Consider the following 17,268-nt stretch of genomic DNA (forward strand, 5'->3'; position numbering starts at 1 on the left):
CACCTACCCCCTCTTTCCACGCCACCATATCTTACGGTAATAAATAGTCACCCAACTTTTCACATTTGACACTTGCTTTTTAAAATCCCTCTTTCTTCAGTCTTCTCACTTTGTCAAACAAACCAAACCCTCGTATTCTTCTCTCACACTTAAGCCACCATGTCTTCCTTCAAGAGCAAATACCAAGGTGCCTCCTTTTGTTTCATTAATCATAGCCTCTGCGTTTAGTCTTTTGTCATATATGTCTCAAAGGTTTCTCGATTTGTCGTCGATGTCTCCCCCCTGTTGTTTTTGTTTTGTCTGGGTTGTTTGTGATTGAATAATTATGCTGATTTGCTAAGCTTGTGGTTTTCTCATTTGGGTGTGCTGATTCCGCTGTAAAAAATTTATCTTTTCTAACTTGGATGGTTCTTTTGTCAATTTTTTTGCTCTGCGTCATACTTTGGTGACCCAAGATGGCAAAGTGAGTTTACTCTTTTAGATCTATGTTCGGATCTGTGTTTGAGGGTTTTTATTAATCGAAAAGATTAAACTTTGTCCATGATTTTGTGTTCTGGTTGAAAAATGAAGCACTTGTAGATTTAATATTTTTTATGCTTGTATCTCCCTTGATGCTTCGGTGTTTTTGTTCGTTCGTGACTTTGAATGGACATCATGTCCTTTGGTTGAGATTTTCTATGTAAAACTGAATAGACCAGATTATCTGTTTTTTTAAATAACAGTTAGATCTTTTTGGGCTTGCTGGTGTAAAAGTAAGATCTACTATCTGAGTGATGAAGTTGCATGAATCTCTGAAAAAAATGATACTGAAAGCAGGAATACTGTTGCCTGTTGAAAATTTTGGCGGTATTAGAAAATTACGAGATGACAAATTTATATATCACACGTGTGTCTGTGTGTATAAAATTAAAGTTTGCCTGAATAATTTTTAAAAAAATTGAGGAGGAAACTGGCCCCCCTCTAGATCCCTCCCGCCTTGAAGCAATACAAATCAATAATTTTGAATTCATAAAATATTGTTCAATTTGTCTGTCTGTAGTTCCGATCAAACTCTCTTAAGTCAGTTCAATTGTTTGAATAAGTTGTCATTTTATCTTTGTTTAGGAAGGGAAGTAACTGCCAGGGGTTGCTTATTTTGCCTCCTTGTTTATTCATTTCAAATTGAAGTGGGATTATTGTTCTAATGAATATGCATGAATTGCAGATGAACTCATTGCCAATGCTGCTTACATTGGCAGCCCAGGGAAGGGTATCCTTGCTGCTGATGAGTCAACCGGGACAATTGGCAAGCGTTTGGCTAGCATTAATGTTGAGAATGTTGAAGCAAATAGGCGTGCTCTTCGTGAACTTCTATTCACCACACCTGGTGCTTTTAAGTGCCTCAGTGGTGTGATCTTGTTTGAGGAAACCCTATATCAAAGCACGGCTGCAGGTATTGATGCTCAGTTTTATGATATTTAAATGATAGATTACAGTCCATGCTAAGTATCTTATCATGGGTAATAAACAAATATCTTATTCTCACCTTTATTATATAATCATTTGTTGTAATAGTTTTCTTAACTTTTACTTTGCTTCAATTTTCATCCACACCCTGCCATAATTTTGAGTTATTATTGGTTTCTGAACTACTTTTGCTGCACTTAATTGCAGGAAAACCCTTCGTAGAGTTGTTGAAGGAAGGTGGAGTTCTTCCTGGTATCAAGGTTGACAAGGGTACTGTAGATCTTGCTGGAACTAATGGGGAAACCACTACTCAAGGTTTGGATGGCCTTGGCCAGCGTTGCCTGAAGTACTATGAAGCCGGTGCCCGATTTGCTAAATGGCGTGCTGTGCTCAAGATCGGCCCAAATGAACCATCTGAGCTGGCTATCCACGAAAATGCCTACGGTCTAGCTCGTTATGCTGTCATATGCCAGGAGAATGGCCTGGTTCCTATCGTGGAGCCAGAGATCCTGGTGGATGGATCACATGACATTAACAAATGTGCTGAGGTGACTGAGCGTGTTCTTGCTGCATGCTACAAAGCTTTAAATGATCATCATGTTCTGCTTGAGGGTACTTTGTTGAAGCCCAACATGGTGACCCCCGGTTCACAGTCTCCAAAGGTTGCCCCGGAGGTGATTGCTGAATACACAGTTAGAGCTTTGCAGCGAACTGTTCCTGCTGCCGTTCCTGCCATAGTCTTCTTGTCTGGTGGGCAGAGTGAGGAGGAAGCAACCCTCAACCTCAATGCCATGAACAAGTTCCAAGGAAAGAAGCCATGGTCTCTTTCTTTCTCTTTTGGAAGGGCTCTTCAGCAGAGTACTCTTAAGGCATGGGCTGGCAAGGAAGAAAACATCAAGAACGCCCAGGACGCATTCATCACTAGGTGCACGGCGAACTCACAAGCAACCCTTGGAACCTACAAAGGTGATGCAACCCTTGCTGAGGGTGCCTCTGAGTCTCTCCATGTCAAGGACTACAAATACTAAGCAACGAGGTGTTTGCTTCATTTTGAGAGACTTTTTGAACATTTGGCACCAACATTTTCATGTTCTTTCATAGAGTTAGACTCGACTGTTTTGCTTTCTGTTCTTTCATAGGGTTAATAGGAGTATTATGGATTAAGGAATAAGAGCATCAAGCTAAATTGGCTTGGTTTTGTTGCCCCCGCCGTGTTATTGTTTTGTTTTCTCTGATTGAGTTTTGCTGTATTATGGAGTGGTGTCATTCCATGTTTCAATGCAATTTGTATGTTAAAAAGCATTTTGCTGGGCAGCATAGGCGTTGGTTAAGAGCTTTACCTTCGCAATTATCCGTTTCGAATTTCAATTGTTTTTCGATGGAGTAAAATTATGGTTTTGTAGCCGATAAATCTTTTTGACTATAGAAATTATTTTGTTATGACCGTAAGATCCAAGATATCCGGAGTGACCACAACGATTTTCTTGGTTATACTCTTCCACTTAGATACTAATTTGGTATGATGCACGTACATCTTCTTAATTTGCCTTTTCAAGTTTAAATTTCTAATATCTTAGTCTCTCCGTTCAAAGATTAAACTTTTGATGGAATAAACTGATAAATTAATCAAGAGTAAGCGAGCATTTTTCAGGACGAAATGGCTTGTAATTATTAATATTTTAAGTGTTCTAATATTGGTGGATGATGGTTTTGTTGCGTCTTGCCGAAAGCTAGTTCATCTTTTTCTTAAAATTAAAATAGCAACAATGGGAATCTCTTTCACGTGAATCATGTCTGTAACGAATTCTCACAGACTTTCCTGCTTTCAGTCCTATAGAGTATAGTCATGGACGTATAAACAAAACCTCTAACCTTTACTTTTTTGCTTTGGGGCCATGGTCAACGGTCTATAAATCCATTTTTTAGGGTACGGTCCATAAATCTTTCAACCATTACGTTGTGCAACAAACAATACCTTTGTGTTGGGTCAAAGATTCAATGTAGTGTAGGTGTTGGACTTAATTGTTTTATCGATCGCAGGTTGGGCCCAAAAACTGAGTGGTACTATCATAGTATTCTTTCACTTCACCCTCAATTGTTGGGCTTTCTAACACAAAGCAGGTCGACAAAAAATGTAACAAAACAAAGGGGCTTTCATCTCTAGTCAAATCTGAGCCTAGTGAAGCTGACTTTGATCGAGTAAGATCCCTACTACTAAAACTTAATTGTGCACCCCTTTTTCTTCACCTCTATTAAAGGGAAAAAAGGCAAATGGGAAAGTGGTAGTGTCTTGAGGCTAAGAGTTATTGTAGTGGCTACGATAGGGTAGTTATTTTTGGCCTAGCCTATACTAATAACCCTTTATGTAGACAACAATAGCACTTTCCCTCGCGCTACCCTCAGAAGTCAGAACCTGATTGCGCATTTTTAACACGGTTGAGATGAATAATGGTTGCCTTTTACAGCACAAATTAATTAAAAGCGAATTTTCTACATGGATTCATTCTATGGTACATAATTAATTTATTTTTATTTTTCTTCAAGTACTTGAACTGCAGGGTGCATCTGACTAAGTAGTCACGTCAGGGGCATCAGAGAAAAAGCACATTGTTACACATACTTTAATTTCATCTCATCTTTCCATTATTGCACACGTGACGTGATTTTGGCTTCCTTTGACTGCTAATTACTTAACTGCCTCTAATAAGCGTCAAGACAAGGCAATGAAGGAAAAGAGGGAGAGTAAAAAGCTGATGAGGGTGCAACGAAAGATTTGGGTGTGTGTGACGATAATGACTGCCAATATGTCTCCCCGACGCCTTGTGTTTGGTTCCCTTTAGCAGGAAACTTCTTTTCTCTTTCCCAGGTACGGATACTGTCTGTCCAGAAGTGTAAGATGCATCACTAATATATATATATATATATATAAAATATGTGTATGTATGTAATGTATGTATCTGAATCTGTAGTAGCGATAGTAGTGCCAGTACCACACACAACAGCCTTAAAATGCAAGAAAATATTAGACTGCACAGAAAAGGCGCTCTGTCATGTTACTGCAATATCTTCATTTTCAAAAAATAAATAAATATTTTGTTTTGGGATGTGGGGTATTTCGCTTTCGTGACTTTATAATGTATTTAATGGTTGATTCACGTTTCCATGGCATACGCAAGGACACGCAAGGTAGGGTTTTGATCTTTGTATGTAAGAGGTCAAAACTCACAAGCTCACGTATCTGTCAAGGTAGGGTACACACTACACAGGTTATTCATCACTATTCCAAGGAAACTCGCCAAAAATCACCTTTCAAATCACAAGTATAAACAAACCTCCTTGTTTTTGTCTGTATTATTTATTACATGTATAGCATCACAAGCTTCTTTAATCCGTAAATGATGTGGTTAAGGTATATATATATATATATAAACGATTAAGCATGCTCAAAGGGAACCTTATCGGGCTTAGAACTGGATTTTATGTCGATTTATTATATATCCTTGTTTTCTACATGCAACCATAAAAAGTGGCCACAAAGGAGGTAATTAAGCCAAATGAGCTACTTCCGACGATTTTGCTTCTTTATTGTTCTATATCACACAACCAACTAGGACCACACAATTGAATTGGGAATCTGATAAAAAAATAATAATTAAGGAACTGGGAACTGTATTGCTTGAGAATTCTCGTGCATTTACTTTGCTGGATAACATTTATTGATCTTTCTGTACAAACCAGCCAATAGTATGGTCATGTTAGTGACCTATCAAGCTAAACAGTACAAAGATGTTCTACTAGAAGAAGTTGGAATGTATGTATATATTCTCGTTAGTTGCACTTTTCTCTATCCATTTTCCCCTTTAACCCCGAGTTATAACTTTTTGTTCGTGTAAATAGAAAACTTCATTTGCAACCAGCCACCACGTTGTGACTTGAGAGTAAGGGTGGAATCGAATTATGGTTTAAGTTTAGGCTAAGCTCATTCTGGTTAATTAAGTAGGCGAAAAAGACAAAACATTGTCTTCTGAAATGCCTTTTTTTGGGGTCCAATGCATGTTTATTGCTGCAACCGTTCAATTACACAAACATGAGAACTTTCTTTAAGTAATTAAAAATTGGCAACACTTTTAGTTTAATGTGTCTGCAACGATTGTACGCACGCAAGGCTGCAATGCACCATATACTAGTTCAATAACAACTCCAATTTCCTACTTATTTTCCGTAACATGGCTAGTTAAATTAAACTAGACTACCGAGTTAATGTTTATTGAATTAAAAAATAAAGTAAAAGATAAAAGATAAAAAAGAAAAAAGAAAAAAGAAAAACGAAAAACACACCCCGAAGAGTTGCCACTAATTAGTCATAGTAATGATCCAGTATTTATCTGCATATGTACAAATAATACTTGTAAATACAATGTCCAATGCTTAAACAATATTCATTAATAAATCATTCTCTTCCCGTTCATGAAAATATTGGCCAATAAATAAATAAAACCAAATAAATTGCTACCTTAATTACAGCCTTCAGAACACAAACACAAAAGGTCCGTACTGCTAAATATCCCAAAATTACACAAAAAGATGCAAAGATGGGTGAGGAAGGAAGAAGAAAGACAATGACCAATCAGTGATATAAACATCATTGAAGATGCAGCATATGAATTAAGTGATACAATTGCAAATTCCATTAGCTCACATAAAAGAAATCTACCACGAGAAACTCACCTGGTGAATTAGTGTCATACTCATACCCCAACAATTCAGTAATATTTGCCAAAGTCTCCCTCATTAAACTTACGTACGTGACTTGAACACATTATTTTTCACCTTGATTCCCATAAATATAATAAGATTGACCACCTTAATTATCATCATCAGTCTCTATACATAAAACCCTCAGTTAGCTCTTGCTTACATAATGTGAGATCATCGCAATAAAAGGCTGTGAAATTTTCGTGCCTCATAAGAGTCAACTTTATTTCACTCTCATCACTGGTTTTGGTTTGCTTTATTAACCTTTAAGCTGTAGTTCTCCCACAAATTTCCCCCCTCGGCCATGAAGAAGGGAAAGCAGTTATCACCCGCAACTGCATTTCCAACATTAGAATTCGAAGGTGAAGAACCATCATTTGTTTGCAGCCTTCCAGTCTCTTGCCTTTGATCATTGATATCACAATAGGCACCTCCTTGGTTATATAGAGAAGACTGGTCACTGTTATCGAAATAAAAACAGGTTCTTGAGTTTTCTTTGCGCTTCTTGTTTCCATCCTTAGCATTCTTTGAGTAGTTGTTGACACTTTCCCATTTCTCTTTGAACATCAAAGCACTCCTTTCGTAGCCAAAACAAGACATTTTGGTTGCTACTTCCTCCCACATAACCTCTTCCGAACACCCACTTTGCACAAACCTTGCCTCCATCTCAGCCCTCAACTGTAGAAGCCTTGTAACCTCAGATTCTGGCCAGCTTTCAACACCTCTAGCAGTGCTATTTAGTATTTCACTTCCATCTTCATTCTGGTTTTCATTGTGGCTTTGAATTCCAGTTACCATTAGACCCTCAGGAGATTGAGTACTCTTTATCTCACTTCCTGTTAATTTTTGCAAAGCCTCCATTAAAGCAGCATCCCTGGCTTCAATCCATGCTCTCTCTTTAGCCCAAAATTTGTGTTCCCTCTCCAACCTTGCAGCCTCTTGTCTCCTCCACTCTTCTTCTCTTAACACCCTCTCCTTTTCCTTCTGTTCCAGTGTCTTTGTGAGTTTGTCCAACCATTCCTCTTGCTTCTCCACCAGCTTCCTCATCTGTGTGTCAATGAAGTCTTTTATCTTCACCTTCCAGCTTCTTCCACTCACCCTCTTTCTCCTCTTCTCCACGGAGTCATTGTCTTTGTGTCCCCCAATGCTATTATGATCATTGTCATCAGAAGATGACGTGTCCAATTCTGTGGAGTTAGTGAGGCTGAGGCTATCACAATGCTTCTGAGACTGAAACATTTCTTGATTTGTCTGAGAGGGGTTGTGACTGCTTGTTTGAAAACGAAGGCTGCTGCTAACGAAATTGGTTTCTGGAACTGAGGCTTGGTTACTGTTTTCACCATACAAGGCTTCAAGTTGACGAAAGAACCTGTAATGCTTTCCATCCTGTCTTCCTGCCTTTCCTTCCTTTGTCTTTTTGTAATATTTGTACAGGTTCTCAAACTTCTCCCTGCACTTCTTACCACTCCTTTGATATCCATGTTCTTCTGACATGATCCTTGAACATTAACACAAACAACAAAAGGCTAAGAACTGAGTTCATTGTAGGTGATGGAACCCTAGTCTGAGCCATGAATGATATGAACGTTCGTAATAAAAATTGTATGCAATGTCATGCACTGATCACATTTTAATATTGCTGCCTAGTTTTAGCAAATACAACTAAGCAAATGACCATTCGAATTGGTATAGAAATAATTTATTGAAGGAAGAGCCTGCGGTTGATGTCATTCCATGAGTTAGAATTAGGATTAACATAGGTGCAAAAGCTAGCATCCGAAAGTTGAATGAATTTTGAAAAAAAAAAAAAAAGGGGGATGCTGGCACTTGCACTTGAAAAGGGTACAACATTTCAAAAAGGGAAAAGGGGACAGTGGTAGAGCCGTACTAATCTTGGTATATGAACTTAAAAACACTTTGAAGTACGCGATCAATGATCGAAAATCGAGTAGAGAGACGACCAGTGTATGTGTATAGTCATTTCCAGTATTAAGAAACTCAACAAAACAAAATTGCATCCTGCTATATGAGTTATATCAGTTTCCAGAAAGCGCGGTTTTCTCAACCAAACCAAAACCAAGTGCAGTTATCTTAGTAGGAAACTGTCAAGAAGCTAGTTACACAAATATTGAATTATGGTCTTTATCCACTCTTTGTTTTTTAACAAACCGAAACAACAAACAAGCATTTATCACTCTCACATGTTTGAGTTAAGGAAAAAGAAACAAGTTGAAAACAGAAGAAGGTGAGCACTGTTCAAATAAGAAGAAAAAAATAGAAATAATTGGTACCTAGAAACTTCATCCCAAAGCGGGCCCTTCTGATTAGCCTCTTTGAATTTAGAGTCAAGACGAGATCTGATCTCAAGAAGAGTGAGAGTCTCTTGTCTGGGCCATCTTCCAGTGGAGGCGTCTCCGCCGATGCAACCTGCGGTCTCAGCCTCTAAGCAACTAAGAGGAGGAGTTGAAGCACTAGTGGTGGTGGTAGGAGTGGCAACAGCGATGCTAGTGTTAGTGGCCGAATCGTTGGAGGCAAAGTCATGAAGACAACGAGGCATTATGTCAGCTACTTGACGACCAAACATCATCATCTCGTAGTGTTGTGTGGCTGCAAGATTCGGGTGGCCGGCGGGGAAGAGCTCCGCCGTGGGTTGCTGCGGTATTGAGGGGAAATGGGTAGACCTTGGTCCATTCACTAGTTGCCTCAGATCAGTGATGCCATACTGTTGCTGCTGTTCATGATGATGGTGATGATGATGATGATGCTGATCCTCCATTTCCATGAGACTGCTTTGAAGTCACAAAGGAGAGGGAGGAATAAGAAGAAGAAGAAGAAGAGAGTGAGAGAGAAAAAGAAAGTTGAAAGAGAAGGATGTGGAGAGGGAAGAGTTAAGCGGCAGAGTCGGATCCTGTCGTCCACGAAAAAGATCAAATTTTAAACGCAGGGAAATGGTCCCATGTCTGTGTACAAGTGTATGCGTGTGGTGTATGGTGTACGACACTACGAGAGATATTCAGATTGAGATCAATTTAACTCTCCCTCTATATCTCTCTTTCGCTGTTTAATATTAGTGATTTAGTGTTAGTGTTAGTGTGATAATGTGAATCTCTTCTCTCTCTCTCTCTCTTTCGCTTTTTCAAGAACAATGCTGCTTCCTTCTGTGTCGTTGTTCAGTACAGTGAGAGGGGTGGGGTTGGAGTGTTTGGGAGGAGTAAGCCTAAGCCCTAAGCCGAAGAAAAAGATAGAAAACTATTATAGTATATTGTAGTATTATATTATTTTTACTATGATGTTTGGTCAGCTAATGATTTCATGACACGTGGCTTAAAGTGAAACGACGAATGGAAGACAGCCGAGTTTGTCTTGCTGACGCGTGTATAGTGTCTCCGATGGTACCTTTTTGACTTTTGGTAATGATTCCATACACCAAAATTAACGTGTTCCCTTCTGTTTTACCTTAAATTATTTTAACTTAATTACTACCTTTCCATATTCATTTTGGTTCCACTTTGTTTCCTTATTAATAATACCAGACGATTGCGATTTTTTTTAATTTTTACTTTTTAACATATAGATTAGTAACAGCCAGTTAATTATTTATGCATCCAAATCCAGTAATTTCAATCTCATTAATATATTCGCAAACATTTCTCGATTTCCCAAATAGTCATTTTTCTTCCAACTCTATTGCACTATCTGGGAAGCTAACTCTGAGTTGTGTGGAATCACGTGTGTTTCTATCGTGCTCATCGTGTTCTCTATTAAGTTGAACAGCTGAATTTTCAACATCAACTGTGGAATTCTATTTCTACCATGATGTCTAAGTGATTAACATGTTGAAGTCAACTATACGGCTATCATTTAGACGAGGATGAAAGTTATATGAGAATGGGAATTTTCGAAGTTTGAACATTAATTTGCTTTTTGAAATTGAAATCATTACAAGAGGAGGGGAATAATTACGGATGCATAATCTCATCATAAAAGGAAACGAATTATTATCTTCTTTATATTGCTTGTGCGCTTCTTAGTTCAATTACCATCTTATTTCGTCACTATCCATTTAATAATTGTGCATCTTAAAATTTAGGTAATTAAATATAACTACGTAATCTTATAACTATTATTTAATTATGTTCTAAAAGTACATTATACTTATGTTAAAATAAAGTTGATAAAAATATATTAAGTCATTTTAAAATATTTAAAATTTTTCACATTTAAACTATTTGATTGGAATTATTAATTCAATAATAAAATTAATAAATTTTATTTATGTAAAAAACAATTAGGTGGAGTAAATTGTGCGTGTGTATGTGTTAAGAAGAGGTGACATGCTTAGTAGAAAGGTTATTCATTCTTATGAGGTAATGGGAGAAATAAATTCTAGTCCAACTATCAATAGATGATTAAAATTAAAAGTAGGTCAATGTAACACAATTATTTGAAAAGATAATATAATATTTGTATTTTAATATGACTATTTGTGATAAAAATACTAAATTTAACAATTGATTCATTCATTCTCACTTAAAAAAACTTCTTATTTAATATGTCTTCTGTCAAAATTAAAATTAATATATTTTAACTATTAGCTAAATTATATTAAAATTAATAGTTATTAAATTAAAAAACTCGCATAATTTTCTCACAATTAATAAATTTTAGCTATTAAATACGAGAATGATACTAATACAATTTAAATAATAAATTTTAGCTATTAAAAAAATAAAATAAATGCATATCTTTTAATTATTTTAAATACAATTCAACATAAATTTAAATAAAAATCGTTAACTTTTTAATGCTATATTATTAATATAGATCTTGAATGATGATAATACTATTTAAGACGGAGACTCGTGATAATTTTGATGGTAAAAGAATGATTAAGTAATAGTAGAAAATGTTTTTATGAATAATACTAGATACTTTGAGTAAGAGAGAATTTTGATACAATAACAACATATTTAGATTGCATAAGTTTAAGAATTTTTTATTTATTTATAAGCATGAGTTTATATTATTTGAATGAAAACATCATCTACGTAACATCATACAAGCATGGGAGGAATCTCCCATAATGATATTGGTATAACCCATGCTTGAGATTATATGAATCTAAAATGTTTCATAATTGTTTGAGACAGACTAAGGGCGCATGAATACTTTGGGTGCACCCAAAGTGAGGATTAATCCGATATAAGTATTGTAAATGGTGGTGAGGAATTCATCGTGAATCCAAAAAGACAATACGGTACTATAATATAGTTATGGATTTAAAAAATATGTGTTATTATGTTATTATTAGAGGTTCTTAGCACATACTAAAAATTAAAACTGATTACTTGCTGTTGAAATGTATAATGAGTTATAGCAGAACGTAACAATGTAAAATCCATGCATATGTACCAACAGCAAGAAACCCCGTCTAAATCATTTAAAATCAATAAAAAAAAAGGTGTTTAAATTTTATTTTTTCATAATAAGATTTCATACTATACTTTGGAATATATTAGTACTTTCTTACAACACTTGGGGGACTAATTACTGCCTCAATGATATAGGTATATGTCTCAATCTCATTTAATTTCAAATTAATGAGTTTTTTGTTTCTATCAATTCAAATAAACGAATTTAGTTTAATTTTCAAAACATTCCCATCTATTTTTCTTTTCAATTCCTCCACAAATCATAAATTGAAGAAAAAAAATGTGTAATTTGTCATCCAACAATTAACCGCACCAGTATTATATCATTTTTATTACCATTCATATAATAAAATAATTGTTAAGATAATATATATTAACGTTTTTGAAAAATTATAGAGGATCAAGACACAATAAAGGGCTACCTAAGTACTTTTATTATGAAGATATTTTTAATATGAATTTAAAAAGATAAAAGAAAAGAGACTCATGCACGAGTGGAGAGTGGCAACCCGCTGCTGACGTGGCAAATCCAAGAGTGAATGATTAGATAGTACAGTCTTTATTGTTAGATAAGTTTATTTAAAATAACATCAACACCCTGGGAAAAAAAAATCAACACTGGTTTGAGATCAGATAACTTAAATTGTAGGAAATAAATATTTATTTTAAAATTTAAAAATTTCACAAAATAAATAATTATTTATTTTCAATAAATTAAGTGCTATAAAAATTCGTCAATATTTATAATTTATTTTGTTATTATGTTTAAGCAAATGATACAATTTTCTAGAAATTTAATTCCCATTATCAATAAAATATTTGTAGGGCCAATTAATAACAAACTGAACAAAATTTGAAAAGCCCTTTTAAATAAAATTAGAGTCTAATTTTGATGAATCACACACACGTATCTAAATTAATTTAAGTAAACTAATTTTAACTAATATATTGAAAGTATTATTTTAAAACAAACAAATAAACCATCTTATTGACATATCATTTCTGCTTTACACAGAAATATTAAATTAAAAAATATATTATGTTAAATTGTATACTTTTAAACTTAATAGAAAAATATATCATTGTAAAAAAAATAAAAAACATAAGATAAAAATACATATATAGTAACAAAGTAATTAGTTATAAATAATATAAATTGTGAAGATAAAATATAAAAGTTTTATTAATTAGAATAAATTACACTTACACCTACTTAAGCATTCCTTTTTTCTTGAATTATTGACATAATAGTGTAAGGCTTTACTGTCTTTCCATGTGTGTGATGAATCTATTTACCGGAAAGTTCCACGTTTAAATTCGATCATATGCAAAATTTTCTCAATCCAACATTAATAAGGAAGAGATTAGTCTTCTCATGCCCTTTGGACCTAAATATATCTTGGGTTAGAATCAATTTAAGTTACCTAGTTCCATTCGAGCTGGTCTGCAGACCAGCGCAGAACGTGTTAAAAAATAAAATTGTCTAAAATAATTTGAGTTTTTCAAATATTAGTCCTTTATTAGCAATGGTCTCTAACATAAAAAAAAACACTATATATACATTTAAGTAGATTTAATGCATGTTTAAATTCAATTTTACTCAACTGAAATATGAATTTTTTTAACGCTACACAATATAGTGTTGAGCAACTATAGACGAGTCTATTTAAACATAATTAGGATCCACATATTCGCCTGTTTTCGGGATCCCTCTTCACTCAAAATTTCAATCCGTCCATAAAAAAATTGTTGTCACCGAAACTATCCATAATTTTTTTATGCAATTATCCAAATTAGGAGAGGTCAATGTAATGTTAAAAGAGGGTGGAGTATCAACTAAAATTTTTAACCAGAAAAGATGTAAATATAATTTTCCTTATTAATCAACACAATTGATAAAAAAATATAATCATTAGTTACTTTAAAATAAATATTTCGTTGAGGATTTTAACATAAAAATTTATAATATGATCCTCATGAAACTTGCCATAAATGAGGTTTAAATAATTTTTACTTGTACTAGAAACAAAATTTATTATCAAATTTATATCTTATAGGAGTAATGTGTATAGGTTAAGATATATTTTATTTTATTTATTTGAACTGATATATATATAATAATTTTGAAAGTATTGAGAAAATGAGATGGGGAGAATGAACAGGTTGCAGGTGGGTGACTATTGATGAGGAGTGGGTTTCGTGAGGCCGAGACCCGAGGGTGGTGTCGGGACAGGAAATAGGAAAGTGGGTCATACCCTTTTTTATAGGAATAGCTAATACCTATGCTATGCTACCTACCCATCACACCCCTCCTTTCTCTTCTAATAATTCTGTGATGGACGGATACGATTGGACTCATGCATCAGAAGTTGACAATTCATTTCATCCCTCTCTTCTCTCTTCTCTCTTCAAATCATGCAAATGCAAGGCTATTACAATACCATCCTCACTTTTGTCCATTCTTTCAATGCCCTCAAGCATCGGATCACACAATTTCTAAAGCGTAATCTAAAAAGCCATCGGACCAAATATCCTCACTTCCCACCGCTTATTGCAACTCAATTAATGCATTTTTTTATACTTCAATTTTTTCTCCACATATAATTTTCTCTTCGTTTTTTCACAATTATTGAATACATATAAAACTTAAATGTAACTTTTGCTATCTCACATAAGAAGATTCTTCCCTCTAATTGCAACGTGGGCATCAAAACATTTGAAAAAAATATATGAAAAAGACATTCGTTTGTATAGCATTTGGTATAAATAAAGCAGGATAAAGCATAAACAACTAAAAAAACGAGATCGAATTTTTCGCTTTGTGTGAACCAACACCGCGGCAAGAATTTCAATGCTTTTGGTAGTGCTGTTTGTGTTTTAATATAAACGTATATGCGTTAAAAAGATGTTCACTGGGATATATAGTGTGGTAAGATTTTACATCTTATTATTATTATTATTATTATTATCGCCAATTTACAGATAATTTTGATATGTATTACCTCTTAATTGATAGTGACGTTTTTTGAGTTAGGCACATTAATATAATGTCAAGTTACAGAGCATAGTCGTCGTACGATTGACGTTTGCAATGGAGTATGCTATCCTTTGATTCGATTCGATCATTATATGGGGTCACCGTGGGATACAATATCAACAAAAAAGCTTTGGTTGTCCAATAAAGAGCAGCCCTAAATTTCAAAATTGTTGCTTACGGATGGTTGTCACTATAAGAGATAGTGATTCATCAAAGATCAAATGTGGGCCTTTGTAGCCATGATGGCCACCGGACCCCATTTCATTGAAAAAGAAACCCTCTTAGTAGTCTCTCGGGTTGGTTCAATTGAGCACGAAAGGATCGTTAGTTCATGTATATATATAGACGATCGTTCAATCACATATAATGACATAAAATAAAACAAAACATTCTCTTTAAAATGATGGGTATTTTGAAACAGGAAAATATATGTAAGCATAAGTTATGTGGCGGCACAAGAGAGGGAATATATGAAAAGGATCAAAGATGGGTTTGATTAGTGTGCTGGAAAACATCCGGCAGATGATGGCGGGAAATGGAAGGGAAGAACAAATTAGTGATGCATTTGAAGCGTTTATTAAATTTAAAAAAATGTGTGATCTAGGGTTATGTTTGCTGGAGTGAGTTGTCAAAGGCTAAAAAAAGCTTAATGATTAGAAGTAAGAAAGTTAAGAGGCCATTGATTTAAGTAGTGTTAATTAAAGAGAGTAACTTTTCCTGCAGCAAAAGTATCTTTGCTTGAATCATTGTATCATTGCCCAAAGGTGTGACATGCATGTATAGCCGCCGGGTCAATTTTCGCTTCTCTTCTTTTCCATCTTCTCTACGCTAAGTGCAGCCAATATTTGATCCTTGCTACGGTCTTTTGATTAAAATAATACGTGAACTGGCTTAACACATATATGATTTATAACTAAGAAACATTAAAGTTTAATGCTTCGTGGAAAAAGCAGAACTAAACAGCCCTCCCTCTCCCACTCCAATTAATGTATTTTGTTTCATCTAAAAGCTAATTAAACATTAATTATCTTTAAATAAATTCATTTAAGAGGATGGTTTTTTCATATTTTCTTCCCCGTATCTACTTGAAGCTGTATTTAGCAAGACATTTCAATTAATTTATATATATTATAAATTTCTCTTTTATCACAACAATATTGCTGATTTATCATGGAACATTATATGATAGGCTTGTTTTATTTAGGCTTAATTATATGTTTTTTTTCTTTAATTTGATATATGTGAAATTTAATATCTAATTTTATCAAAGTAATTAAAGGGTTATTTTTTAAAACAATTTTTTTTAAATTTGTATTCTATTTTCTATTTCCAACTAATTTATTCAAGAAGTACTAAAAAAATTTTTTTTATATTTTTTTGAGGTTTGTAAAAATATTTTAAAAAATAAATAAAATAAAATAAATGAAAAATTTATAATTAAATATAAAAATAGAAAATATTTTTTAAAAAACAATCAAGCTCTAAGTTCCTCTACTTTTAAAATTATACAAATTAAGTCCCTTCTAATTTTATTTTATCTAAAACATTCAAATTTGTTGGTTTTTATTCAAAATATTAATAAAACAAATAAATTAAATTATTTTAAAATTTCCCCTCAAAATTCATCAATCTAAACATCAAATTTTATTTAAAATACCAAAAATATAAAAAAAATCTTCAAAGCTTAATTTTGCGTCTTAAAAAATTCTTCAAATATTATCAAAACTTAATTTTTTCACTTTTACACATTTAAAATTATTTCATATAATAAAGTTACTATAAACATCTCAAATAATTGAAAAAGTATTAACAATTTGAGGGTTTTAAGTGTAATAAAATCAATGGAGGAACTAATTTTACACAATTTTAAAAGTAGAGAAACTTAATCAATAAAAAAATTAAGGAGATCAAATGACTAAAGTTAGGATTCGAAATTTGTATGGTTTTTTTTTTAAATGTTATGGGCTATTTAATTTATAATTCTAGTTTCAACAAGTTAATTTATGCTTTAGTCGTTAAAGAGTATGGCTAACAATTATGGTGTTGGTTAATCTATTCATAAAGTTATGAACCAAAATTGTTTGATATGAACAGGTTTATCCAGAAGGACTTATAAAAATTAAAATATATCTATCTATATATAAGTTTTTCAATTACATTTTTTAAAATATAATATGTATAAGTTAATTTTGACTTAAAAAATTGTTTATTTTATGTTTTTATTTTGTTTAGAGTTAAACACATTTGCAATTCACCACAATAACCGCATCTCTATATTTAATGAAGTGAATCTTAAAATACAATCGTTACATTATTTATATGCAATATGTTTTTAGAGAGCAACTCTTTAAACAAGCGTTTATTCTCATCTCTGAAATGTATGGATTTTTTATGTGTCTATAATCTTTTACTTCATCAAAACATTTGTATATTTTTTTTGTGGCAATTAAATATTTGAAGTTCAATGTCATAGGTTCAAGGTACGTGTGCAATTCCTCTTGATTTTGAAAATATCTCTTTTAGGTTATCTTCTAAACTTTCATGCATTAAGCTAACTACCTCTTGTGTTCAACTTTGACGGGAACGTACATTGGCTAA

The 17,268-nt window shown here is 33.5% G+C and overlaps 2 protein-coding genes across 2 annotated transcripts; one reads left to right on the forward strand and one right to left on the reverse strand.

Annotated features, from left to right (window-relative positions):
• The first annotated feature begins 70 nt into the window (after positions 1–70).
• LOC113861111 (fructose-bisphosphate aldolase 6, cytosolic) lies at positions 71–2,849 on the forward strand. Its single transcript, XM_027493730.1, has 3 exons — positions 71–187; positions 1,205–1,432; positions 1,654–2,849. The coding sequence occupies exons 1-3, from the start codon at positions 160–162 to the stop codon at positions 2,472–2,474; spliced, it is 1,077 nt and encodes a 358-aa protein (XP_027349531.1). The 5' UTR covers positions 71–159; the 3' UTR covers positions 2,475–2,849.
• Positions 2,850–5,999: 3,150 nt separating this feature from the next.
• LOC113862674 (trihelix transcription factor PTL) lies at positions 6,000–9,028 on the reverse strand. The gene is made up of 2 exons (XM_027495790.1): positions 8,493–9,028; positions 6,000–7,699 (listed from the first exon to the last, which is right to left on the reverse strand). Exons 1-2 carry the CDS (start codon positions 8,981–8,983, stop codon positions 6,439–6,441), a joined length of 1,752 nt encoding a protein of 583 aa, XP_027351591.1. The 5' UTR covers positions 8,984–9,028; the 3' UTR covers positions 6,000–6,438.
• Positions 9,029–17,268: the final 8,240 nt, after the last annotated feature.

The sequence above is a fragment of the Abrus precatorius genome, unplaced genomic scaffold (genome assembly GCF_003935025.1).
Source record: "Abrus precatorius isolate BTA unplaced genomic scaffold, Abrus_2018 Scaffold3, whole genome shotgun sequence".
In the NCBI taxonomy this organism is placed as follows: Eukaryota; Viridiplantae; Streptophyta; class Magnoliopsida; order Fabales; family Fabaceae; genus Abrus; species Abrus precatorius.